The 26,018-nt window shown below is 54.7% G+C and overlaps 2 protein-coding genes across 6 annotated transcripts; one reads left to right on the top strand and one right to left on the bottom strand.

The window, feature by feature from the left end:
- Positions 1-1,859: 1,859 nt before the first annotated feature.
- Positions 1,860-4,009, top strand: LOC116240156 (NAD(P)(+)--arginine ADP-ribosyltransferase 2-like). 3 transcript variants are annotated; one of them, XM_090134296.1, is made up of 2 exons: positions 1,860-2,475; positions 2,714-4,009. In XM_090134296.1, the coding sequence occupies exons 1-2, from the start codon at positions 2,265-2,267 to the stop codon at positions 3,670-3,672; spliced, it is 1,170 nt and encodes a 389-aa protein (XP_089990422.1). In that variant the 5' UTR covers positions 1,860-2,264; the 3' UTR covers positions 3,673-4,009. The 3 variants fall into 3 exon arrangements, with proteins under 3 accessions (XP_089990422.1, XP_089990421.1, XP_089990420.1); XM_090134295.1 differs by having other exon boundaries at positions 2,705-4,009; XM_090134294.1 differs by having other exon boundaries at positions 2,696-4,009.
- A 3,719-nt stretch (positions 4,010-7,728) lies between these two features.
- On the bottom strand, positions 7,729-24,257 carry DGAT2 (diacylglycerol O-acyltransferase 2). Of its 3 annotated transcripts, none has more exons than XM_031606079.2 (8): positions 24,132-24,257; positions 18,966-19,085; positions 18,669-18,776; positions 18,054-18,124; positions 12,757-12,961; positions 10,555-10,729; positions 9,830-10,032; positions 7,729-9,081 (listed from the first exon to the last, which is right to left on the bottom strand). In XM_031606079.2, the coding sequence occupies exons 1-8, from the start codon at positions 24,169-24,171 to the stop codon at positions 8,927-8,929; spliced, it is 1,077 nt and encodes a 358-aa protein (XP_031461939.1). In that variant the 5' UTR covers positions 24,172-24,257; the 3' UTR covers positions 7,729-8,926. The 3 variants fall into 3 exon arrangements, with proteins under 3 accessions (XP_031461939.1, XP_031461940.1, XP_031461938.1); XM_031606080.2 differs by lacking the exon at positions 24,132-24,257 and adding an exon at positions 20,370-21,044 and having other exon boundaries at positions 18,966-19,053; XM_031606078.2 differs by lacking the exon at positions 24,132-24,257 and adding an exon at positions 20,370-21,043.
- Between the last annotated feature and the right edge of the window lie 1,761 nt (positions 24,258-26,018).

The following is a 26,018-nucleotide window of genomic DNA, read 5'->3' as shown; positions in this document are numbered from 1 at the left end:
TGTTTATCCACTCCCTTCAAGTACTGGAAGGCCACAATGAGGTCTCCCTGCAGCCTTCTCTTCTCCAAGCCAAACAATCCCAGTTCCCTCAACCTTTCCTCACAGGAGAGCTGCTCCAGCCCTCTGACCATCTCAGTGCCCTCCTCTGGACCCGCTCCAAGAGCTCCACGTCCTTCCTGTGCTGGGTTCCCCAGGCCTGGATGCAGCACTGCAGATGGGGCCTCACAAGAGCCGAGCAGAGGGGGACAATCACCTCCCTGTCCCTGCTGGCCACCCCTTTTTCATGCAGCCCAGCACACAGTTGGCCTTCGGGCTGCAGGCTCACACTGCTGGCTCGTGCCCAGCCTCTCTTCCACCAGGACCCCCAGGTCCTCCTCCGCAGGGCTGCTCTCCAGGAGATCTTCCCCCAGTCTGTATCAATACCTGGCATTGCCCCGACCCGATGCAGCACCCTGCACTTGGCCTTACTGAACCTCACTGGGTTCTCATGGCCCCACTTCTCCAGCCTGTCCAGCTCCCTCTGGATGGCTTCCCTTCCCTCCAATCTGTCAACTGCACCGCTCAGCTTGGTGCCATCACAAACTTGCTGAGGCTGCACTCGATGCCATCGTCTGTCGCTGATGAAGATGCTGAAGAGCACCGGTCCCAGACCGAGCCCTGAGGGACTCCGCTTGTGAGCAGCCTGCGCCCCGACACAGAGACACTGATCACAGCCTTTGGCTGCGTCCAGCCAGCCGATTCCCAATCCGTCCTGCAGTCCATCCTTCAGATCCACTCCTCTCCAATTCAGAGAGCAGGATGTGCTGAGGGGCCACGTCAGAGGCCTTGCACAAGTCCAGGTGGATGACATCCGCCGCCCCTCCCCATCCACCGAAGCCGTCACTCCATCACAGAAGGCCACCAGATTGGTCAGGCAGGATCTTCCTTGGTGAAGCCATGCTGGCTGTCTCGAATCACCTCTTTGTCTCATATCTGCCTTACCACAGCTTCTAGCAGGATCTGCTCCTTGATCTTCCCAGGCACAGAGGTGAGGCTCACCGACCTGTAGCTCCCCAGGTCTTCCTTTCTCCCTTTCTCAAGAATGGGAGTAACGTTTCCCTTCTTCAGTCACTGGGGACTTCACTGCACAGCGGTGACATTTCTAATATGATGGAGGGTGGCTCAGCAACCACATCAGCCATCTCTCTCCTAACCCTGGGGTGGATATCCTCCGGCCCCAGGGACTGATCCACATTCAGTTTCGTGAGGAGGACTGGGACTCGCTGCACTTCACAGTGGGACAGAACCCACTCCCCACACCCTCACCAAGAGGTCGTGGTCCTGGCAGACATGGGAAGCTGCCCAGCCGTGAGGACTGAGGCAAAGCACCCACTGAGCACCTCAGCTTCTTCTATGTCTGCGGACGCCAGCTCCCCGTTCCCTTTCATCAGAGGGGGAACACTCTCCCCGGCCTGCCTCCTCCTGCTTTCTACCTGTAGAACCCCTTCTTGTTATCTTTCACGTCCCTGTCCAGAGCTGAACTCAGAGCCCCGTCCCAGGTGCAGAACCCGGCACTGCTCCTGCTGAGCTTCATGCAGCTGCTGACTGAATGAATTACTGTCATTACTCCATAATAACGGTGATAGCGCAGTGCAAAGAAATTCCTTTGCTCTCACAGCCTCTGCTCAGATCTGCTGTGATCTCAGCCCTCTGGAACCAGCACCCAGCAGCTGTAGCACTGCTGTGCTTTAACCCTGCAGCAGCTCTGCAGCACTCGGCCGTTTGCTCGTTGCCCCACCAGGAGATAGGGCAGAGCACTGATACAGATAAGGTTGTAAGAGCTTGTCGGTTGAGAGAGGGACGGTTTGATGAGAGAGATAGAGAGGAAGAAAACAAGGAAAACTGCCCAAGGCAATTGCTCGGCAGTTCCTGACTGATGCCGTCCCCGAGCAGCAGCACCCCCAGGGCCAACTCCCCATCTCACAGCTCAGCACAGTGCCCTGTGCTCCAGGATCTCCCTTTGGCCTTTGGAGCAGCTGGCCTGGCTCTGTGCCCTGCAGCTCCTGCTGCAGCCCAGACTCCCCGCAGGCAGAACAGTCCTTCCTTGTTGGAAGCACCGCTCATCCCAAGCCAACACACGGCACCCCACCAGCTCCTAGGAAGTCCATCAGCTCCATCCCCCAGCCCAGCTCGCCGGGTCCAGCACCAGCTGCTGGGATCCCCTCTGCACCGAGGGCTGCAGAGCCAGAGCCGCTCATCTCAGCGCCTGTGGGACCGGGAACCACATGTGCACCACGGCCAGGGGGATGGCTAAACATGGACATTTCCTGGGGGAAGTCGTTGCAACCACTTGGCCACAAGTGGGCATTTTGGGGTGCTTGCAGATGAGTTACGCAGGGCACGCAGGCTGGGGCTGCTCTATAAGGTCAGGGCAGCCAGCTGCGGGTGTCCTGCAGCAGCATCCTGCCGTGGGTTCCTGCCTGAAGCAGAGCAAAGGTAACAGCGTGCTGCAGCTCCAGGGCTGCTCCCGGCACAGACGCCGCCGCACAGCGGCTGCTGGGGCTGCGCTGGGGAACCTTCTTCTCTGCAGCAGGGTGGGGAAGAGCCCGGTGGCCCTGGATGGGGACGCGGGCTGGGGGTGCTTCCCCGGGGGGTCAGGGCGGGTCCAGGGGGGTCCTGAGGTAACCTGGTGCATCTGCTCCGCTTCTCCCTGCAGCCGCTGCAGCCGCTGCAGCCGCTGCCCGCAGCCAGCTGCCGCTCATGGAGCTCCTCGCCCTGCGCTGGGTGCTGCTCAGCACCTTGCTCAGCACGTCGGCCTCCAGCAGCGCCCTGCATGAAGGAGACCTCGTCTCCATCACGGTGCCAATGAACATGGCCCCTGACTCCTTTGATGACCAATACGAAGGCTGCGGGCAGATGATGTGGAATAGGCTACAGATGGTGAACTATACTGAGTTCACCAAGAACTATGTCTACGCTGATGGCTGGAGGAAGGCAGCTGCAGTATGGCAGAAGCGCGGGGGCCACCTCTCTCAACCCCCACTAAGACGGGAGCAGGCCATCGCCGTGCTGGCGTACACTGCTGCAAGCCCGCTATACCAGCAGCTGAATGCAGCCACACGCCAGGGCGGACGTTCCCACCAGAACTACTGCTTTTACTTCCACTTCAAGACGCTGCACTTCCTCCTGACCCAGGCGCTGCGTTCCCTGTGGGGATTCAAGCCCTACTGCTACCACGTCTATCGCGGTGTTGGGAGTATCCGCTTCACAGCCCAAAGAGGGACGGCTGTGCGCTTCGGCCAGTTCACCTCCGCCTCCCTAAGGAAGGAGGTTGCATTGAAGTTTGGCCAGGTCACCTTCTTTGTGATTAAGACCTGCTATGGTGTCCCCATCAAGCAGTTCTCCTTCTACCCCTCTGAGGATGAAGTCCTCATCCCACCCTATGAAGTCTTTGAGGTCACCAACTTCTCCATTGTCAATGGCAGAAGCCAAATCCATCTCCGCTCCAAGGGGAAGAAGAGTAAATACAACTGTGAGCTTCTAAAGTGTCAGGGCAGGCAGTGGGGTCGGGGCCACCAGGAGGTGGGGTTGGGGCTCAGCCCTGGGCTGGCTCTGCACTCCCTGGGCTGCTCCAACTGCAGCTGGGGGGGATCGGGGCACAGAGGGCGTGACCCCATCCCAGCAGCTCTGTAAGGGGACGGGGAGCACGGAGGTGAAGGGAACATCTCTGTTTGTGGGGGGGTGGGGAGATGGGGAGAAGGGGAGATGGGGACATGGGGAGGTGGGGAGATGGGGGTGGGGAGATGGGAAGCTCGAGCAGCTTAGAGCTCTGTGAAGCTGCGGGGCTGTGCAGGGGCAGGGCAGCAGCAGAAACCAAGCGTGGGGATGGGCAGAGACGTGTGGCCGAGGGCCGGCGGCGTGCAGAACTGTGCTGCTCAGCGCGTGTGCCTGAGCCAGGCTGTGCCTCACGGCCACAGCTCGTGCCCTCTTCTTCTTTCTCTCATTAAACGTCGAGCGTCAGCACATCGGCGCTGTGCGTGTTGCAGTGCTGCGTTCCGGTCCCGCCGGGACCCGGGAGCGCGCGGGGACCCGGGTCTGCTGCGGGCTGGAGGCGGGCGTGTGGGCCCGGGCTGCGGGGCAGCTCAGCCCGCAGCGCTGCCCCGATCCCGCTGCGCAGCGCTGAGCTGGGGATTGGCAGGAGCGGCTCTGAGCCAGAAGGTGACTGGAGAACATCCCCACCATCTCCCCTGCAGCATCAGCAGAAAGGCAGCACCAGAGCTGGGGTGCAGCTTGGTTCTGGGGTGTTCCTCTGCTGTCTGGGTCCGACAGGCTCTGCATAGAGCTCCCAGTGGAGACCATCCAGGCTGGGGTGAGGGTAGCCTGGCCGTGCCCTTGCAGCTCTGTGCCTGGGCTGCTGTCCCTGTGTCCCTGCAGGAGTGGCACTGTGGAGCTGAGCGCAGCAGGACCCCCAGGCAAAGATGCTCTCGGCCTTTGGGATCGCGGCGTTCAGCAGAGCAAGCGGTGCTGAAAAGCTCGTGCATCTCAGCTCCATTTCATCGAGTTGGGGCTGGTGCACCTGATGGGAATGTCACGGGGAGGTGTCCAGCACTCAGGGGATCTTCAGGGCCAGATGGATTGCAGTGCAACACCAGGATGGCTCTCCTGGCATTCCATGGCAGTCATAAATTCTTTCCCCTTGTCCACGTGAAAGGAATATGGTGTTGGGCTCAGGACCCTCTCACAACTGCCAGGATGAGCCCCCAGGGTCTCCTGGCTCCTCCAGCTCTCCAAGCCTCCAAAGAACACCAGACCCCTCAGGTTCCCCACTCCCCAGTGATCCCACTCTCCCTGTGCTTCCCTGCTCTCAACTCTCCCTATGCTCTCCAATCTCCCCAAGCCTGGAGTGCAACTCCTATGGAGAAAAGCTGGGGGAGCCATGGGTGTTCAGCCTGGAGAAGGGAAGGCTGCAGGGACCACACTGCCATGCACTTCATGGCCCTACAAATCTCAACGGGAACAGAGGTGCAGCACTGAGCTCTGCTTCAGTGTGACCCGGACAGGCCTTGAGGGAACGGCATGGAGCTGTCAGGGGAAGATGTGGGGTGAGGGAAAGGCTGTGCCCTGTTGGGCGGTGGGCACAGAGCTCAGGGAGCACCGGGACACTGCTCTGACATCGTGTGGTGTGGCAACCAGGCACAGACTCAGATGTGAATGATCCAAGTCCTTTATTACAGGTTCTCACATCACTTACGTACATTCACATGTTTCCTTTTTTTGCTTTCCCATCAACCTTCACAGATTTCCCCTCTGCCTTTACGTGTCAACAAAGCATTCCACAAGCACTCCATAACCGTGCATGCAGGCACTCATCCAGTCAGGGCCATGAGCCATGCCGTTTGCTTTTCTCTTCTTCTGGAGATGTTCGCAGCCTTGCTTTCTTATCATGCTCCACACCGTCTGCTCTGAATAGACTTTCTTGTATTCCCATAGGGTTGGGTTTGGGGTGCTGTGTGGGACCAGGATGGGCCTGGCGATCGCTGTGAGTCCTTTCAAACTCAGAATATTCTCTATGATCCTCTGAAAGCAGCTGTGTGACTGCTCTGCACATGGCTACCATCACCCCCAGCCATGCTGATAGCTTGGAGAACAGAAGGCTGCGGGGAGACCTCATTGTGGCCTTCAGTACTTGAAGGGAGCGGATAAACAGGAGGGGAACGGCTGTTTGTGAGGGTGGATGGTGATAGGACAAGGGGGAACGGCTTTAAAGTGAGACGGGGGGGTTTAGGTTGGATATGAGGAGGAAGTTTTTGAGCCAGAGGGTGGTGAGGCACTGGAACAGGTTGCCCAAGGAGGCTGTGGATGCCCCATCCCTGCAGGCATTCAAGGCCAGGCTGGATGTGGCTCTGGGCAGCCTGGTCTGCTGGTTGGCGACCTGCACAGAGCAGGGGGTTGGAACTGGATGAGCACTGTGCTCCTTTGCAACCCAGGCCGTTCTATCATTCTTTCATTCTCTGACTATTGTACAGCTTCAAAGGGTTTGCACTGCAGAGAATCGTGTTATTCCAGTGGCAGTGCTGCTATGGCAAAACCACAGCTTGTCCATCCGGAGGTGATGTCCTGCTGCCTGCCCGGAGCTGCTCTGCATTGCACCCCGCCCTGCCCCAGGCACACATCCATACCTCGGCGTTCCCAACAGGCGCCTGGTGAGGGCAGCAAAACCGCTGTTGCTTTGCTCTGCTTTCAGACATAAGGAAAAGAAGATTAAACCCAAATGGCCGCGCACTTCCAGTGCCCTCTGCTCACCCAGGTGTTACTACCGGGGGTCCCAAAGCAGGCTGGGGCAACCTGATGTTTCTCCTCGTCATATGCTGGTGCTGGAAGGAGTGGCAGTATCCTGCTTTGCAGCCATGGAGGAATCAGCGGAAAGTAAAGCCAGATAATGTGGGCCAATGCAGGAAGTGCTGCAGGCAGCCGCATCCTCTTCTCATGCTTTTTCCATAATGTCCATCCACCCTTTTGCTCCAGCTCTGTTTGATAGAGGGAAAGCTCTGATTTGAGATGGAGGGGATGAAATAGGGCACAAGCTATTTAAATGCCCAAGGAAGAAGAGGTGAGAGGGAAAATTCCCCTCTTTGATCCCTTAAGGATCAAAGGATGAGAGGTGATGGCCTCACGCTGCACCAGGGGAGGGTCAGGTTGGGTGTTAGGGAACATTCCTTCTCCAAAGAGTGGTGATGCTCTGGCACAGCTGCCCAGGGAGGGGGGGTCACCATCCCTCAGGTTATCCCAGAGCTCTGGGGACGTGGCACTGAGGAACGTGGGCAGTGGCAAGGTGTGCAGTGGGCTGGGGGTGCGGATCCTGGAGGGCTTTTCCAGCCTTCACGTTTCTAAACAAGAGCAGAAGGAGGGAAGGATGCTCAGCTGAAGTCCCTGTTTGTATTGTAAGAACAGCTTTATCTGGGCAAGTCTATGGCCAGCAGGAGCCCAACCCACTTACGGCATAAGAGATGCCTGGACAACAGGAGGGACAGAGCACCTCACACTGTCCCCATCCTCCCAGCGACCGACAGCACGCCCCCACCGAGTCAGGGACAATTACACCACACTCACTAGCACAGCCCCGTGCAACAGTGGCTGCTTGTTTGGAACAATTCACTCCCTCCTCCGCTGGAGGGAATTGGTGCACAGCAGCTGTGCTTTGATATCAAGCTTGATAAGCGAGCACACAGCTGTGGGAAGGCCCTGAGAGCCGACCTCCCCCGGGTCACTGCTCCCAGAGCTTCCCTTCCCATCCCACACAGCCCTGGGTATCTGACCTCACCAAATGGATTTTAATAGGGGTGAGGAAAAGGGCTGCTGAGCAGCCAGGCTTATCTCGCCAACCAGAGTGCTTGCAAAGCCCACAGACTGAGAAGGGCACTGCGTGTGTCTGGCTGCCCCCACTGTGAGCTGTGACGGTCGGCCAGCAGTGACAGAGCACTTCTACAGCCCAGGGGTCACCCCCAGCCCACAGGCAGCGGGTTCAGCCCTCGCCTGCTACTAAAATAGCACATGAACTTTGCAGCCATGCGTGCTATTTCTGGATTGCTTTGCACCTCCAGGGGAGGACGGCTGGGAGTTGGGGGGGTCTGGGGGGATCTCCTCAGCCCTGAGCCAGGGATGCAGCACCGGAGCCATTGGCTGCAATGACATCAGCAATTGCTGCAACACCAACCTGCCCACGCACCGCCACGACACCATAGCAGCCCATTGGTTTTGCCCAAGTTTATTTCTAGAAATCTGTACAAAAAAACGGGTCCTCTGTCAGATAACAGTCTATCAGATGTGACAGATTCCAGGAATGTGAAGTACCGTCCGCTCGCGTGGAAGAAAGGCACATTTCAGAGCTTGCAACACAGCTGCAGCGTGGAGAAGGCAGACATGCAAGTAGTGCAATGTTTCAGCTTTACACATAAACACGCTGTACTCCGAAGGAATCTCACTACAAGCAGCGTTAGCATCCATGTAAACATCAGAGAAACACTTTAAAATCCACTCACTGCAGATCCTATGCGTGAGAAGGCTACTCCTTTACATTCACTGGACAGAAGAGTTAAAAGCCATCTTTGGGCAGAAGTTACTCCTAGCTTTCCCCAAATGCTTTTAGGCTCCAAACCACCAGCAGCCCCACGGCATTTACCCCGACTGGTTCCCACGGGTCTGCAGCACTGGGCCACACCACTGCACCAGCACACTGCCCCCGGAGCTCTGTGGCTATGGAGGAGTCCCATTCCTCCTGCAGCACAGCACTATGCAAGCTGCTGAGCAGCTCGGGACAGACCTGCTCCCAAAGTGACATTCTGAACACAAGTGGTGAAATGCCAGCCACCAGAGCATCCCACACAGTGCGGACTGAGACCCACTGGGCTCTGACAACCTTGGCATTCCTGCACCCCTCCCCTGGGGTTCTGGCTCTGGTGCTTTCAGAGGAGCTTTTCCGAAGCAGGAAAACTCCTGTGCTGTGTGAGCACATCTCAGCATAGCTGTCATGCAACACACCAATAATACTGCTCACAATCCAAGCACTGCTCTGCTCGTTGTTGGAAACCAGATGGATGCTGCTCTCCCCCCAGAACAGCTCGCACAGCAGATGCAGGAACACTTCTAATCCACCTCTGGCAATCCAACAGCATTATATAGCAGGTGACAAAGGCAATCATTTCCCCCATCCAAATCCTCACAGCAGTGGGGAGTTGTGCTCTTTTGGATAGAAAGAGGTTTGTCATGGGATTGATCCAAAGGAAAGCTTTTCTTTTTTAGATCAGTTTTCACATGTGGTTTAGCAATACTTTAAACATTTCCTTTAGAAGGACACGTACACCCACACACGCTTCCAACAACGCGATGGCGGTTTGGACTCCCGGAGAAGATGCTTCTGAGGGAAGGAGGTGCTGCTGAGCCGGACCCTTCAGTTGACTTCCAGGACCTCAGTCTCTGGCAATCCAAACCTGCCTTTGTACTTGTCAAACAGCTTGATCAGGGAGTCCACGTACACGCTGTGGTAGAAGTCCACTTCCTTCTGAGATGGGTTGTCGATCTTTGGAATGGTGATGGGCTCACCCACTGGTGGAAAGAGGAAAAAGGAGAGATCCACGTGTTAGGATGAGTGCTTTCATAGAGATCTGTCCTCTCGCAACGTCAGCTCAGCACAGCCACGCTGCCATAGCACAGCTTGCTATGCTGGGCCCAGCAGTACAGCCCTCCACAATTCTCAGGACCAAGACTTTGGATGCATTCAAGGCCAGGCTGGATGTGGCTCTGGGCAGCCTGGTCTGGTGGTTGGCAACCCTGCACATAGCAGGGGGTTGGAAGTAGATGAGCATTGTGGTCCTTTGCAACCCAAGCCATTCTGTGATTCTATGATTCTATGATTCTAAGACCCAAAGCTGCAGTCCTCATACACTCCCCTGCAGGCTTGTTTTACCCCTACAAGCGTCATGGCTTTGGCCTGAAAGACTCAAAGGCAAATTCTAGGGTTGGCTTTAGGACTTAGTGATTAGATCACATCACACTGCCGGTCCCAGGAGCACAGTGGGGCAGGCTGCTTCTGATATGGGCTGTCCACAACCAGGGGAGGGAACAGCCAGAGTTTCATCCAAAACCAGCTCATTTGGTAAAGCTGCAGGAAGCAGAATATGACAGAGGTCTTGCAGACTCTGGAAGCTATGGTAGCTCACTCTTGGCTTCATACAGCAGGAAAATGGACTTGTATCATCAAGACCCCAAGACCAAGCCAGAGCAACGATATGGCACAGATTCACTTATGCTGGTACCGAGGGAAGCACACAGTATATTTATCCAAAGACCTTACCAACAGTGGTGATGGGCTTGGAGTACGGCAGCAAGCCCCACGTGTTTGAGGAGAAGAGCCCGCGGCCATGGAAGATGCATGGAGCAAAGCCAATGTGCTTCTGAAACTTCTTCTGAACCCATCTTCCCCAGGAGCCCTCCTCAAAGATCACCTGCTTGTACACTTCGTTCTCCCCAAAAGAGTAGACAGGAACCAAGTCAGCACTAGAGAGATGAAGAGGTGTTATACCCCATGTGCCCCGGGATGCAGCCCATATTACAGCCCCACAACCACTGTGCACTTTCCAGGCTGCACACCTGCAGACGTTACTGGATGTTATATGGTTTTAAAGTGAGACAGGGCAGGTTTAGGTTGGATATGAGGAGGAAGTTTTTCAGCCAGAGGGTGGTGAGGCAGTGGAACAGGTTGCCCAAGGAGGCTGTGGATGCCCCATCCCTGCAGGCATTCAAGGCCAGGCTGGATGTGGCTCTGGGCAGCCTGGTCTGCTGGTTGGTGACCTGCACACAGCAGGGGGTTGGAACTGGGTGAGCATTGTGCTCCTTTACAACCCAGGCCATGCTATGGTTCTATGACTCTATCCCACGCAGCTTCCTACCCCTGCCCGTGCAGGCAGACAGGACAGGGCGATGTGTCTGGGGCTCTGGGCACACCGTCACGCAGCACAGCAGGGATGGCAGCCCCTTCCATGCTCTGACAGTGCTGCTCTATCCTCCTCCATCTCTTACCCGTGCCGCAGTGCCAGTTTCACAAATCCCTTCCTGTTTCTCAGCGTCACTGAGTTCTTCCCAGGGGTGCAGTTGAGGGACTCTGCTGCTCCTCCCACCACGATGATGATGGCATTGCCGCTGCCATTCTTGGACAAGATGTAGTCTATGCTGTCACGGTTCACGGGACAAATACCTGCAACAGTCAGGGAGAGATGAAGGTCATGCTGCAGCCAAACCACACCTGGATGGCTCCGGGGCACCGGCAACACCTCTGGCCTTGCTTGCAAGTTGAGCTGCAATCCCAATGCCCCCATGGTCATGGAGAAGGGCCGGGTGTATTGCCAGGTTCCCTGTTCTTTGACTATGCTGGTAGTCTGATTTGGTCCTGGACAAACTGCATCACCACCAGCTCTCAAGAAGCTGCAGGAGCTGGCTTAGCCTTGGGGTGGAAGCAAACAGCTACATTATTTTGATGGCTACAAGGCTGAACCCAACCAGTTTCTCAACAGAGCAAGAGGTGAAATAAGCCATTCTGTGAGGATGCTTTGGTCATATGAAGAACTGAGAAACCTTCCTGAGGTGGATCCATCCCCTCCCATGTGGCACTGAAGTCTTTGCAGCGATACCCTCCAGGTCTGGTATGGAATCGGGTATCCCAGGTTGGAAGGGGATCACTGAATCCAACTCCTGGATCCACACAGTGCCCAAAAAATCAGGCCATAACACAGTACGGGATGGGAAAGCCAAGTAACCACCCTTCAGAAACCTAATCATGAGCTAAGACTTGGCTAGAAGGCTGCATTGAGACACTTGTTTTACAAGACAGTTATTGGTGGCGGGTGGTATGGACTATGTATTAACTACTGCAGGAGCAACAAACAGATGACTTCACTGTTCAGTTCACGGCCTTTCAAGCCTTACTCCCCTGTCTCTTTGTAACTCTTGAGCATCCTTACTCTGAAGGGGACGTTCAGGCCATAGAGAAGCCTTTCCTGGAGGTAACTGACATTATTTTCTCTGCCCAGCCACAGCCTATGAGCCCTTCATCACTGAAACAGTGCGGTCCATAAAAAACACCAGGCCTATTCATTCAGCAAGTCTGGGGGTTGGACTCAATGATCTCTGGAGGTCCTTTCTAACCCCTGCAATTCCATGATTACAGATGGCTGCTGCAGCCCTGTGACCCATCTGTAGGAAGACTTCCAGGGCCGGGGCTCTTCTGAACAGCTGAAGCCATGCAATACCCCCAAACTGGGAATTCTGGCAAGGATGTGAAATTGTGAGTGGATGAAGAGAGCATCCATCATAGGCATAAAACCTCCCATCTATGTGCCACCTCATGTTATGAGATGCACAAGCAGACCACATTGTACTGCTACTGACAGGCTGAGGGAGCTGGGCTTGTTCAGCCTGGAGAAGAGAAGGCTGCGGGGTGAATCATTGCAGCCTCCAGTACCTAAAGGGAGCCTACAGACAGGAGGGGAGTCAGCTCTTGGAAAGGGGAGATGACAGCAGGACAAGGGAAATGGTTTGAAGCTGAAGGAGGGAAGGTTGAGGTTGGATGTCAGGGGGAAGTTGTTTGCTGTGAGAGTGGTGAGGTGCTGGAACAGCTGCCCAGAGAGGCTGTGGATGCCCCGTCCATCCCTGGAGGTGTTCAAGGCCAGGTTGGATGGGGCCCTGGGCAGCCTGGGCTGCTGTGAGATGTGGAGGTTGGTGGCCCTGCGTGTGGTGGAGAGGTGGAGCTTCGTGATCCTTGAGGTCCGTTCCAGCCCAAACCATTCTGTGATTCTGTGATTCTATTACACTCATGTTTCAAAGATTAGGGAATTGGATTTGGAGCGTTGGACTCAATGATCTCTGGAGGTCCCTTCCCTACAATTCTGTTATTCCATATGGCTGCCATAGACCTGTGACCCCTGATTCCCCAAAAAGCGAATCTATGACACTTCACACAGTTGTACCTTCACCTGCCGGGACCTCCCACCACTGACTGGGATGACTAGCTTTTCACATCTGCAACTCCAAGTGCCAGATATCTTTAATATACCTTTGGACCACAGTGTCTTGGAACTAAGGATGAATGCAGAGCAGCAGCAGCCCCAGCTGAAAGGCCATCCGGATCCCACCCCCACCACCTGCAGGGTCAGCTGCCCTGAAGGAGGGGCAGACCCCTCGGAGGCTGAGCCACGGGCAGGGGAAGCACAGAGCTCTTGCACTCACCCCCAGACATTAAGTAGTCCCTCAGGATGGGCATCCTGAAGTTCCCAGCCAGGGTTGCCAGGTAGGGCCGGATCCCAGGGAATTTCTGGCTGACTCCCGTGGCCTCTGTGCTGAAGTTGCAAAAGGCTCCCAAGCCCATGATGCCATGCGGATGGTAACCGAAGATGTAATTCCTGGTGGTCAGCAGGTTATGGGTTTTCACCAGCTGGGAAGGAAAGAGCGAGCTTGCATGAAGGCAGACTTGATGTGGTTTAACAAGAAACAGCAATCACCAAGTCCGTGGTACAGTCCTGCTGCTTTTGTCTCCCTTCCCCCCAGGAACAGCACAATGGGCTGCTCTGGATTCTGGGTTACACCGAGGGTTGCAACTCTGACTTCATGAATAAACAGACAGATCTCAGTCACCAGGAGGACAGACAGCCGTGCAGGGACAGAGGCAGCCTGCAGCAGCCCGCGCCCTTTGTTCTCCACTCCTCCCAAAGATGTTGCTGCAGGCCTGCAGCCCAAACCAACCCAGTTCCTCGCAGTGCTGTAACCGCAGCTACGCCTCCCTCCCAACGCCTTGGCTCCATAGCAGCTCACACCCGCTATGAAATGAAAGATCAGCCTCCCATAGCATGAACAAGTTTGTTTAACAGCTGAAAAAGTCACTGTTCCATCCTCCTGCTGGGCACCCTCCAGGAAGGAGGAATGCTGGCGGGGTGGCTCAGCATTGCAGCATTCAGGAGCTGCTGTGCTGAGCTCACGGGACACCTCCACCATCCCCAGCAGTGCTGATTGCTGCAGGATGTGTTCCAGCAGCAGAGAGCACACTGCTTTGGGGTTGCAAACATCCCCTAACCACTCATCTGCCTGGACACCATGGGCACCCCGAAGTGTCCATGCCTTGGTCTCACTAATGCCAGCGGATCAGGAGTTTGTTTTGCACTGTAAGTAGCATCAACATCGCATGCATCAGAGCATCTTCCTGAGGCTGTAGGGTGCAGCAGCATCACCCTGCACCCTGAAGCCCATAGAAACAAGTTGCTAACCCCTTTTCCTCTGTTAATACAGGAGTAGGGATCGCTTCCATTTTTGTTAGGTTGCATTTAGGACCATTTTTGCCAACTGCAGCTCTCAGACTGGGGCAGCACCCACATGATTCAGCTGCACCTCCAGCACCACGAGCCGACCGGCTGCACTGCAACCCCCAGAGGGGCATGCAAAGGTCTCCCCGTGTCAACTCCCACTGGAAAAGGCTCAGCTTTCCGAGACATCACACCACTGTCCTATCCAAGAAGCACTTTGGCAGCAGCCAAATCCGTGCTGTAGAATCACAAAGCTGAAGTCCTATTGCAACATGCTGGTCCAGTGCCCAGAAATCGGATTCCTTCCTTCTGCTGCCCTGCATGCACTATTTTAGACCACAGCTGCAGCATGGCATGATAGGACAAGGGGGAATGGCTTTAAAGTGAGACAGGGGAGGTTTGGGTTGGATATGAGGAGGAAGTTTTTGAGCCAGAGGGTGGTGAGGCACTGGAACAGGTTGCCCAAGGAGGCTGTGGATGCCCCATCCCTGCAGGCATTCAAGGCCAGGCTGGATGTGGCTCTGGGCAGCCTGGGCTGCTGGTTGGTGACCTGCACACAGCAGGGGGTTGGAACTGGATGAGCATTGTGCTCCTTTGCACCCCAGGCCGTTCTATGACATGGCAGTGGGCTGAACAAACTGACTGCATCACACCACACTTCCCCTGAGCTTGGAGGTCACTTGGGGTGCTTGTGGTTTTGCAGCAGCTCCATAGAGCCCCATGCTCCATGTCACACCAATCCATCCTTTATCCCTTTCTGCCTAATTAGCAAATGACTTCCACCCCAGCTAGACCAGGTAGGGCTCCAAGACAGATCAGAGGGAAAGAAAGCAGTGATGCAGTAAGTGGGGATCACCCCCTCCATCCTCAGTTCTTGCTCAGTGGTAGGAGAGACTCAGGATCCAGACACACGGCTGTGGTTGGACCAATCATACAATGATAGAATGGCCTGGGTTGCAAAGGAGCACAATGCTCATCCAGCTCCAACCCCCTGCTATGTCTTGAATGCCTCCAGGAATGGGGCATCCACAACCTCCTTGAGCAACCTGTTCCAGTGAATGCAGAGCCTCCTCTTCTCCAAAGCTCTTCTTAGAGGCAGGTGGGGGCTCTAAGGAGGACAGCCCATCCTCTGCCTGCACCAAACTCTGTGGCTTTAAGAGGAAGCTGCCTGCAGCAGGGAGTTGCACTTGTCCCCCTGGAACACAAGCTAAGCTCTATCAAGCTGGGGTTGGCTCCCACCCCACCACGCTGTGCTGCTGCTGCCAACCCAGGGCAGCACTCAGCTCCAGCCCCTCAGCCACGTGAAGGACACGTGGTCCCCACGCAGAGCCCTTCACTGCCATGCCCTGCGTGCACCCCGCCAGGCCAGAGCCCAGCAGCCCAACTCCCTCCAACAGTTATAGGGTTACACTCCTCTTGGCAAGGGTACCCCAGTAGGGCTGGCACAGGACAGGAGGCACGCAGGGAGCCAGCTCATCTGTGATAAGGACAAGGGAAATATCTGCTGTTCAGATACGCTTTTTCTCAGCAATTTGCCCCATGCAGGATTGCCACTGCCCTCCACAGGCTGCCTCTTGCCAGGTGGGTTGGGGAGTGTTTCTTACGGCCAACCCACAGGAGAATGCATCTTCCTCCTGCCCGTGCAGCCCAGCACCACCAGGCACCAAACGTATATGGCTGTGCAGCACCTGCAAGCTGTGCTTAGAACGGAATCATGAAGGCTGGAAAAGACCACTACAGTCATCCAGTCCAACCCCAGCCCACCCTACCTTACCCACATCCCTCAGTGCCACATCCCCACAGCTCTGGAACACCCCCAGGGATGGTGACCCCCCCAACCCACCCAGGCAGCCTGTGCCAATGCCTGACCTCTCTTTGGAGAAGGGATTTTTCCTCTCAAAGTCTTCTCCAGCCCCACTCAGCCCTGAGATCCCCAGAGCCTCAATGCTGCCATGGCAAAACAAAGGCAGTGCATCCCTGCTGCATCCCACCCAGCTGGGACTGAAGCTGGACCTTCACCCTGCTGTGCTAACACACCCATCCCAGCCTGGGACGGAGCACATCTCACCAAGAGCAAAGGTCCCTCCGCCTGCCCCACTGTTAACACAGGCACATTTCCTTAAACAGATCTAAACCTGCCCACTGAAGCAGTAAAGCAGCACAATTAAGAAAGAACACCCTACTGTTAAATATATTGGAGTACCAAATACACTCAAAGAATGGCAGTGCCAGCTGTGGGAACAGGAAAGGTAAGTGACACAATGCAAGTGTGGAGAAAGAGCTGGCAGAGACACTGCTGCTCTGCACCAGGAGCAAAGAGCAGAACGAAGGGGAGAGGTTGGGCTGTGCTCTGAGCAGAGATCACTGAAGCATGCAGAGAGCAGAAAATCAGAGCTGTTCTGTTGGGATCTGCATATTAGCTTGCAAAAGGATGGAATGGTTAGCTGCAGCACATCCAAGAGAGCGGTGAGGTGCTGGAACAGCTGCCCAGAGAGGCTGTGGATGCCCCGTCCATCCCTGGAGGTGTTCAAGGCCAGGTTGGATGGGGCCCTGGGCAGCCTGGGCTGCTGTGAAATGTGGAGGTTGGTGGCCCTGCCTGTGGTGGGGGGTTGGAGCTTCATGATCCTTGAGGTCCCTTCCAACCTGGGCCATTCTATGATACTATGATTCTCAGAGCAGCCTGGCAGGAGCACAGCTTGGCTTTTCCCCATAGCCAGTGAGGATAGGATGCACCACGTTTGCCTCTGGACCAGCCTCTCTCCTAATGAAAGAGTGATAAACACGTTACCCAAGGAACTCCTGCGCCCTTCACGAGCCCAAGCTGCTCAGGTGGTTGGTACCACTCCCTACAACAGATTATAGGGACGCTTCATTCTGTAGGAGTAGTCCCATAATTGCACCTCCAGCACCTCCCAGCCTCACAACAGCAAGCGTGCTGTTTCCCCACAGTGGATGCAAGAGCAACCCCACAGCTCTCACCCCTCAAGTTCTGCCCTCTGCATAACACTTTCTGTGGGGTTCTGTGAACCTTGCACAACTCTACCCCAACAGCCACAAAAGAATTGCAGCCATGTGAACAAGCAAGCATTTATCCCACAGCAGAAGTTCAGCTTATGTCTGCCCCATCTCATTTCTAAACACACCTCACCAACCCAGCTGTGTGCTCTGTTGAGGAGATGCATCATTACAGTGGCCCCTTAGAATCAAATCCCTGGGACAGAACAGCTCTCTTTAACCTTCAGCTATAGCTAGAAAGCAGGGCTTGCTGCAATGCATTTAAAACATTTCTCCTCCATTACAACATGCTCTTTTCTCCATGACTACAAGACCAACCACCTCTGGCAGCCTGTGCAGTCAAAATATTTTCCACGTACACCTAAACCAAGAATTACCCATTAGCAGCAGCAAAGGTTTGCTCACCAGCAGCACATTCCTTCACCTAGGTGTTCAGGTGGCTTTGGGAAGGAGGAATCCAGCCTGTGCTGCTTTGGCTTCCCACAAAACTGCATCCTCCGCCTCCTGAGGTGGCACTATGGGAGCTGGGGGGTTTATTCACATCCACACCACGGTGCCTCCCTTTTGCTCAGCCTGAATGAGCACTTGCCAGCAGCCTTATGTATCTGTCCTTCCACCTGCACGCCTTTCCAAAGAGCACCGAGCTCCTTCCATTTGCCCTCTTCTCACTCCCAGGTCCTTTGGGTAATGCAGCCCCACAGCACACCTGAGATATCAGGGGAGGAGCAATTCAAGCAGAGAACAGAAGCAGTTCCCACTGCTGAGTGCCCACAACCACACAGCAGAGGGATGTCAGAGCTAACGCCACTGCTGCCCACTGAGCAGCACTGCTGGTGCATGGCATTCCCAGCTATCCATCCCCGTTATGTGGCTGTCAAACTGGAATAACTGGAAAACAGAGCAGAACTGAAGGAGATTTATGAGCAGGGAGCAGAGATGGTGCCAGGCACAAAGCAGGACTGCTGCAGTTCAGACAGGAAGCCTGCTACGAGCAAGGCTGCCTCAAGGAGTCCAGTGATGAAACCATCAGAAGAACCCCTGCAAATCATACTACCACAATTATTCATGTCTGATTTCACAAGCACAGCTGCTGCAAGCTGCTCTACTGCAACGTGCTGCTTGTAGGTCAATGTCACCATGTGCCCAAAGTCATCAGGATATTACAACTAAGTCTAAAGCATAAGTCCCATAGCACAGAGTTCAGCTGTTACTCACTCTTATTGGAAAATAATCCCTGAAGTACCTCCATATAGCCCAATTTCTCACCCACTCGGATCTTCTTCCACCTGAAAAGAAAAAGCCACGTTATCAGAGCCTTTGGAACAGGTTGCCCAAGGAGGCTGTGGATGCCCCATCCCTGCAGGCATTCAAGGCCAGGCTGGATGTGGCTCTGGGCAGCCTGGTCTGCTGGTTGGCGACCTGCACATAGCAGGGGGTTGGAACTGGATGAGCATTGTGCTCCTTTGCAACCCAGGCCATTCTGAGACTCTGTGATTTACAGCAGTACAAACCCCATGGCAAAGCCCCATCCAAGCTGCCATGCTGTCACCTGGGCTGTGCAAAAGGACAGCAAGCTACTGAATCTCAGTGTAGAGATTCCCAATACACAGTTAGACCCTAAATCTCACTGCAAACCCTACATCCATTGCAACAGACCAGCAGTGACATAACTGAATATTGTCACTGGGGCATTGTACAGAACAGTGCTTTCAGAAGGAGACCCAGCCGAATCCCATCAAGAAGGGAAGGCACCCATCACAAGGAAGGGCAGCTTTGCCATAACAGGAAGACAAGGAGACAGATATCAGGGGCCAAGTGGGTATTATTTACCTTTCTTTGGTGTATTCCAGTCAAACACCAGCCAGGCTAAATACAGCGCAGCGATTGCCCAGCAATCTGTGCACAGGATGTACATGAGGATTAAAGTGCAAGCAATACCTGGGTACGTGGAAGGAGAAAACAAGGTGATGTCAGGCTGTGGTCTGCAGGGAGCATTCCTGCTTGCATTAAGAGCTGCAGTGCAGATCCCACACCAGTGCCTACATAGAATTCATTTCTTATGCACTAACACTGTCCGAAAACTGAAAAGCTAAGAAGCTTTGCTCCGGGCCAGAGGGCGCTGCTTACCCATGACGAGGAACGTGAGGACCCATTGCAGCACGGAGATGATCTGCAGTTGTTTCTCTACTTTGGATTTAGACAGCCAGAACAAATCCTGCAGAGCAGAAAGAATGCTCGACCCCGTACCTATGGACAAAGCCAAAAGCAAATCACATCGCATACTGCTGGAATGGGCTCAAAGGTCAGCGAGCTCCAACCCTGGCTGGGTACCCACTCATGGCCACAGGCACCTCCAGACACTGGGACAGCCCAGTGAGGTGGAGATCAGCCCCTGCAGACCACAGGCAGGCACACAGCGGGCTGTGCTCTGAGCCATTGCTCACCCACCCATTGCACAGTGCTGTGTTCCAACACCGGGGCAGCCTGGGCTCACCGTGAGACCCAGCAAGGGAAACGATGGTGGTTTTCCTATAGCATGGAGGAGGAGGAGGTGAAAGCCACTTCCAGTCAACAAACAAAACCCAAAAATGTGGTTTCCATGGGGAACCACCTGCTGGGTGCTGAATATGTGCTCAAACACTTCCAGAAAGCAGCTCTTGCACGGAGGTTTTCCTTCACATCTCATCATTACTTTTACTATCTGTAAGCACTATAATTGCTGGCTGGAATGCAAACCAAGCTGTCGGCCTGGGATCAAATTAGGAGGTGGGCTGACATACTTCCCTCCCTTCTTAAGGATCAGCCTGTTATTAGAATGGATGCTGTGCTGCTAAGCAGCTGTTATGCTGAATGGGTGCAGCCTTGGCTAACAAGAGCCGCTGCTGCAGGTCTTCAAACAGCACAGTACCTCAGCAGGAAAGCTCAAATCCTGCAGCAATCCACGTTGGGCCACAAATCTCCAAATCTCCTAGCGAGTCACCGGGCAGAAGAAGCTATCATGGCTGTGGAGGGGCAACAGCCAGGGGCACTGTGCTCCTGGAGCTGCAACAGACGTGGTCTCAGAAGGGTCATTTACAACAGTCCATGTGGATGGACCTCCTAGATGCCAGCTTCCAGCACGCTTCCAGCAGCAGGGATGTGGTCAGGGACGCTGCTGTGTCCTCAGCATAAGTCCAAAGTGTCAGAGACGGCCTGTGACCCATAACAGGAGCAAAGCCCCACCTCGTTTACCCTTGGGGCACCTGCTGAAGCATCCATGGATGGAGGAACCCAGCACTCCAGGTCCAGATCAGCTAAGCTGTATAACCTGAGCCATCCTACGGAGCACCAAGCCCACGGGCCATGAGGGGCTGCAGGACCACCAGGATCCTCCCCTCTGCTTCCTCTGCTCTGGGCTGACCAACCCAAGGGACTTGAGCTACTCCTCACACCTTTCACCCTCCAGACCCTTCCCCATCCCTGCAGCCCTTCTCTGGATGCCCCGAATAGCTTCAGCCCTATGGCCAGTTTTATAAGGCCTGTCAGACTTACCCATGATGAAGGATGAGGTGGACAGACTCCGTACACCCCAGCCTCTGCCATCTATTTGCATCAGGCTTTCCCCAAAGGAAGATGTTTAATCCTGCAGAAACACGTCCCCCCCCATTTTCTGCTGCTGACAGCTGTCTACATGCTGGCCACCCTGTTCAACCCAGAGTGTTTTCCAGTGTCCTTATGGCAACCGGTTCCAGAACTGAACGACCTGGCTGTTTGGGTCATATCCATAGCAACTCCTGTGTGTAGGGATTCCAACAACTTCCCTGCTCTTATGTGAGATCCTGAGCCTCTCAACTCATTTCATAGCTATCAACTTGGATATTAGGGACATTTCTTCTCCCTAAGAGCAGTGATGCAGTGGCACAGACTGCCCAGGGAGGTGGTGGGGTCACCACCCCTGGGGGTGTTCAGTAACTGTGGGGATGTGGCACTGAGACATGGCCAGTGGGCATGGTGAGGTGGGCTGGGGATCGTGGATGTCTTCTCCAACCTTAAGGATTCCATGATTCCATGGAGGGCTGATGGGACACAAAGCCATATGTGGCCCTGATGGTGCCACCAAGGAGCTCCTGGAGCTGCTGAAGGGTGTGAGTAGCTCAGATCCCTTGGGTTGTTCAACACCCAACTGCAACAGGGTCGCAGCTGGTGTTCTTCCAGCATGGTTTGTTTCAGGTTTACCTGGCTTTACTGTGGTTTATCTAGGCAGGGAGGCAGACCAAAAAGCTCCAGGAGAAGAAATAAACAGGACGCCACGCTTGGGCACCAGAAAGCTCAGTCTACAGCACAATACCAGCAGCCAAACGAATGAGCCATGAGGAAGTACAAACGTTACAGATAGTTACAAGCTGGAAGCTTGCTATAGCCAGGCTTTATCTCATGCATTCACAAGACAATTAACACGTTAACACATTTACTCTCTGCCAAGGACTACACTTCACCACACAGCTTCCTCAGATGAGAACTGATGCCTATGTAGATGGAAGATGCCGTGCTGGTTGGTGGGCACAGTGATGTTGGGTCAACAGTTGGACCGCATCGCCTTAAAGGTCTTTTTCAACCTAAATGATACCACGAAGGCCGAGCCCTTCCAGAGCACAGAGTGCCCCTCCATACCAGAAGTGAGGTCTGCCCGACCCCAGCTACATGGTAGGACCAACTCCAAGGTACAGATGAGCAGAACTGCCTTCCCCACCCCAAAGTATCCTACACCGTGGTTCCATATTGCTAAAGTTCAATCTCAACGGAAGCTCTTAGCCGCAGATCAGCCAAAGCAGAGGAGCACAGGCACTTCTCTGAGATGAAATGGGATAAGGAAGGAAAATACAAAGAAGGACAACCTTTAATACTTTGATGCCAGCATCCTCCCTGCTACTGTGCCAGAGAAGCAAGGCAGCACCTCAGCAGCTTATGGCCAAAGTGGGTCAGGTCAAGATAAGACAACAATCCCTCACTGAATCATTCAGCTTGGAAAAGCTCTTCAAGATCCCCAACCCACCCCACCCTATCATCCCCACTGCCCACGTCCCTCAGTGTCACATAGAATGGCTTAGAAGGGACCTCAAGGATCATGAATCTCCCACCCCCCACCACACGCAGGGCCACCAACCTCCACATTTCAGAGCAGCCCAGGCTGCCCAGGGCCCCATCCAACCTGGCCTTGAACACCTGCAGGGATGGACGGGGCATCCACAGCCTCCCTGGGCAGCTGTTCCAGCACCTCACCACACTCACAGCCAACAACTTCCCCCTGACATCCAACCTCAACCTTCCCTCCTTCAGCTTAAAACCATTCTCCCTGCTCCTATCACTCTCTACTCTATAAAAAGTGGATTCCCCTCCTGTTTACAATCCCCTCTTAAATACTGGAAGGCTGCACTCGGGTCTCCTCCACATCCCCACAGTTCCTCTGCATACACACACAGGGCTGGGTAGGCAGGGAGATGCCATCACCCAGGCTTTTATTGTGCTGTTCTGGTTGTTCTGCTGTCACAGCACACCGACTGAACGCCGGGCACTGGAGGGACACAGCCAGGCAGCACCGGAGCTGCCATGCACGGAGCACTGCACCTCTTTGCCTCAGCCCATCTTTGAGCTGCAGGATGCCAACTGAAATCCCCAAACCAGCTCTGGCAGGAGCCTGCTGCTCACACTCAACAGGTGTTCAAAGCAGCCCCGCGTTGCATTGCTTGGGACAGGCCATACAGCTGCATGACAGCTGCACGCCTCCCATCTCCAGCCATCTGCAGCACACAAAAATGGGTAAATCCACCCCAGATCGCTGCAGGACCCCCATGAGCTGCCCCAGAGCAAAACTGGCCCAAGGAGAGTAAAGAGCTTTCCGCCACTAAGCGGGATTATCTAGAGATGAGGCCAATCACTGTCCCTAACCCACACTCCATTTTGAATTATGCACGTGTCCTAGATCCATGGCTAACACAGCAGGGCGGCCGCTGAGGTCTGGGGTCAGCCCTACATATTTTATGTCTCCTGAATGATTTATTCTCAGCCCTTGGCTCACAGTTAACTCTCAGTATAACAGCTCGCGTACTCTTAATTCAAGTGACCCATTCGGCCTCTGCACGTCGCATCCAAGTTGCCTTAAGGACAGGAGATGGGAGAAGGAACACAGGGAGATCTGTGGGATCAGCTGTGAGCTGCTGGAAGGCAGATCTGTCAGCCCCACATCCACGGGCACCACACCTAGAGCGGAGATTTAGACATGGATGTGGGCAAAAGCAAGAGCACAAGGGTTAACTCACCAGGTTCAGCACCTCTGAGCTCTGCTAATGAGTCCTTTAATCAACAAGCCAAGCCATTTCCCATCTTGCCAGCCCAGGAGGAATTGCCAGCCTGCTCTTTGGGGGCAGGAAGCCTTCGGCAGCACAGACGCAGCCACTCTTGAAGGCCCTTCCCAATGCACGGTGTCAATGCCCTACGAGTGCACCCCACTCTGTTCACAAGTCCTGACACATCTGCCACAGCAGCAGAGCACGGCCACACGCCTGCATCACGCAAACACTTCTCAGCACTCCTGCGAGAGGCCCTGAGCTGCAGGCTCTACTTCCTATTCATGTTCTCCTGCTCACCCAGCATCCCCACCCGCCCTGCAGCAGGAAGCACTCGGTGGCAGCTCGGTGTCACCGCGGTCACCCAACTTGCTCTGCTCTCCCAGGAAGTCCCTTTGCCAATGCGCAGCGCTGCAGGAGCAAACGTTCAGCTGCACTTTGCAACACAAACCTCGGTTTAGAATCACACGGAGCCTTCCACTCCCCCGCTGCAAAGCAATAAGAAACAGCCACACGTTTTTCTCTCTTTTTTTTCTCCCCCTTCAATGTTTAACCTGTTGCTGTAAGGGTGGGGAATCCAGCATCGCTGAGCCAAACCCGCAGCCGCAAGCTGAATTCTGCCTGCATGTTGATAACGCTTCCTTACCTCCAGAAGGGAGAAAAAAAAAAGGACCAAAAATAAAGGAGAAAAGGCTCATTTTTAAGCCAACGCCACACGCCCACGTTTGCCACCCCGATCCACCAAAGCCGCCTGCAGCAGGGGAGCTCTCCCAGCTCTCCGAGAAGCGAAACCTGCGCAGGGAGCTGCGGCAAAACCCCGGAGCCGCACCTCGCTTTTCCCCATCCTCTCCCCCTGTTGCACGAAGATGTGGGCGCACACTTCAGACCCCAGCCGACCTACCTCCCAGCCCCCGGGGCCGCCCCGCTCCTCCCCCCGGCTCAGCATCCGCCGGCCCCGCCGCCCCCGTACCTCGCAGCACCCCCGAGTACGCGGCGATGATGGTTTTCATGGCGGAGGGGATGCGGGGTCCGGCCCGGCCAAGCCCTCGGGATGCAGGGATGGGGGTACGGGGGTGGGGGGTGGGGGGGAAAACACGGCTGTACGGCCCCGGTGCTGTGGGTGTGTGGGGCGGGAGGCGAGAGAGCGTCCTTATATAGCCCAGGAGGAGGAGGAAGAGGAGGAGGAGGAAGGCGGGGAGAAGCGGGGCGGCACTCCTGGTCCCTCCGCCCCAGCGGGGGCTCTGGGTCCCGGCCGTGCTGTTTGCATCACGCTGTACCCCACGGCCGAGGTTTGCAGGGTGAGGGGCAAATCCCTATTAGCAAAGCGCTGGGTGGGATATCGTGCTCTCCTTCTCGCCCCACTCGGCTCCGTGCTGTGTTCGATGCCCCAGAAGGACTGGGGAGGTCTGGCTCCCTGGAAGCAGTATTAAATCAGCACAAAGGAGAAAATCCTAGGAATGTGATTGCCTTCCTGGCTTTGTTCAGTGGGAGTCAGACCTCAGGTTTACCTGAACCACCCACAAAACCTCATAGGATCACAGAACTGCTCAGGTTGGAAAAAAGCTCTGAGATCATCCAGTCCAGCCATGCACCTACCACCAGCACTGCCCCATACCCGTGTCTCTCAGCACCCCCTTCATCCTCATTTTTTTCTCCTCACTGAGAGTTTCAAAGCATTCTGGGCAGCCTGGGCTGGTAGATGGTGACCCTGCACATCACAGGGGGTTGAAACGAGATGATCTCTGTGGTCCTTTTCAACCCAGGCCATTCTATCTTTCTATGATTATGGCACTATAAATCCATAACCATCAGTGTCATTTAGCTTTGCCTTGAGATGTGAGCACAGCTGAGCTCCCCAAGGCATTTCTACACATCTCCTGAGACGGGGACAGGTTGGTCTGTCCCAGCTCCCAGACATAAACCCAGTATTTACAATAGGGTCACATCCGGCCCTGTTGTTAAAGGGGGAGAAGGAACGGGCTGATGACCAGTCCCATCTCATCTGGAGGAAATAAAAAGAATCTCCATCAGAGCAATGCTTGGAAATCCTACAAGGAAAACCCAATTGAAAACAGTGAGCATTTAGCAGTAAGAACCACCGAAACACCTCAAGAAGCACTTCAACTTCGGCCTGGCTTTTGGGGTGGGAATGGAGCCGTGCCTTGCCAAGGCAGCAGCCTGCCCTATTGCTGCTGTAACAGCCACTCCTGCTGTCCCAAAGAAACAAGTCCACCAGTGTTTTGCAAAACATTGCTTTTTCAGCCAGGGGAGAGCTCAAATTGCAAAGTGAGAAGTGAAAGAGTTTTGTATTTCTTTTTTCAGTCCCCTCTTTCGGAGCCGAACTGGCACCAGGAGTCCCATTGGGCCGAAGGATGCCTTCCAACGGTTGGAACAGCCTGTCGAAATCCGTATAAAAATGGAAAATTACGAGAGCCTGCCCGAGGAAAGGGTCTTACCCAACAGCTCTTGGATAAGAGCTCCAAAGGAGAGCATAGGATAGAAATCATTACCACTGAACCACTGCTGAGCAAGAGGGGAACGACCTGCTGCACTCTGTGCCTTCTGTTGGCTTAGAGACCCCCACAAGCAAAGCAAGGCCATGCTACTTTTCTTATCATAACCAAGATAAAGAATCATAGAATCACAGAATTGCTCAGGTTGGAAAAGACCTTAAAGGTCATCAAGTCCAACTGCAACCCAAAAATCCTGCCCTAGCCTAACATCTCTCCACTAAGACAGGCAGAAATCAGGCTGCAAGGTGGTGACAGCACGGGGCAGTGGAAGTATTGGTTTGGTGTTAGTGTGCCCAGACCACTGTCTGTGCTGAAGGTTAGGGGTAATCTGCAATGCTCTCTGG

Source organism: Phasianus colchicus, chromosome 1 (assembly GCF_987193195.1).
Source record: "Phasianus colchicus chromosome 1, bPhaCol1.hap1.1, whole genome shotgun sequence".
NCBI classification, from domain to species: domain Eukaryota; kingdom Metazoa; phylum Chordata; class Aves; order Galliformes; family Phasianidae; genus Phasianus; species Phasianus colchicus.
Note: the sequence above shows the minus strand (reverse complement) of the source record. Positions and strands in the feature narration are given on the sequence as shown.

Coding starts and splice junctions, on each gene's coding strand:
- LOC116240156 (XM_090134294.1), top strand. CDS start 2,265: ATGTGCACCACGGCCAGGGGGATGGCTAAACATGGACATTTCCTGGGG. Junction 2,476..2,695: donor CTGCCTGAAGCAGAGCAAAG/GTAACAGCGTGC, acceptor TTCTCCCTGCAG/CCGCTGCAGCCGCTGCAGCC.
- DGAT2 (XM_031606078.2), bottom strand. CDS start 20,430: ATGCAAATAGATGGCAGAGGCTGGGGTGTACGGAGTCTGTCCACCTCA. Junction 12,962..18,053: donor GGGATTATTTTCCAATAAGA/GTGAGTAACAGC, acceptor TTTCCTTCCCAG/CTGGTGAAAACCCATAACCT. Junction 9,082..9,829: donor CAAGCCCATCACCACTGTTG/GTAAGGTCTTTG, acceptor TCTTTCCACCAG/TGGGTGAGCCCATCACCATT.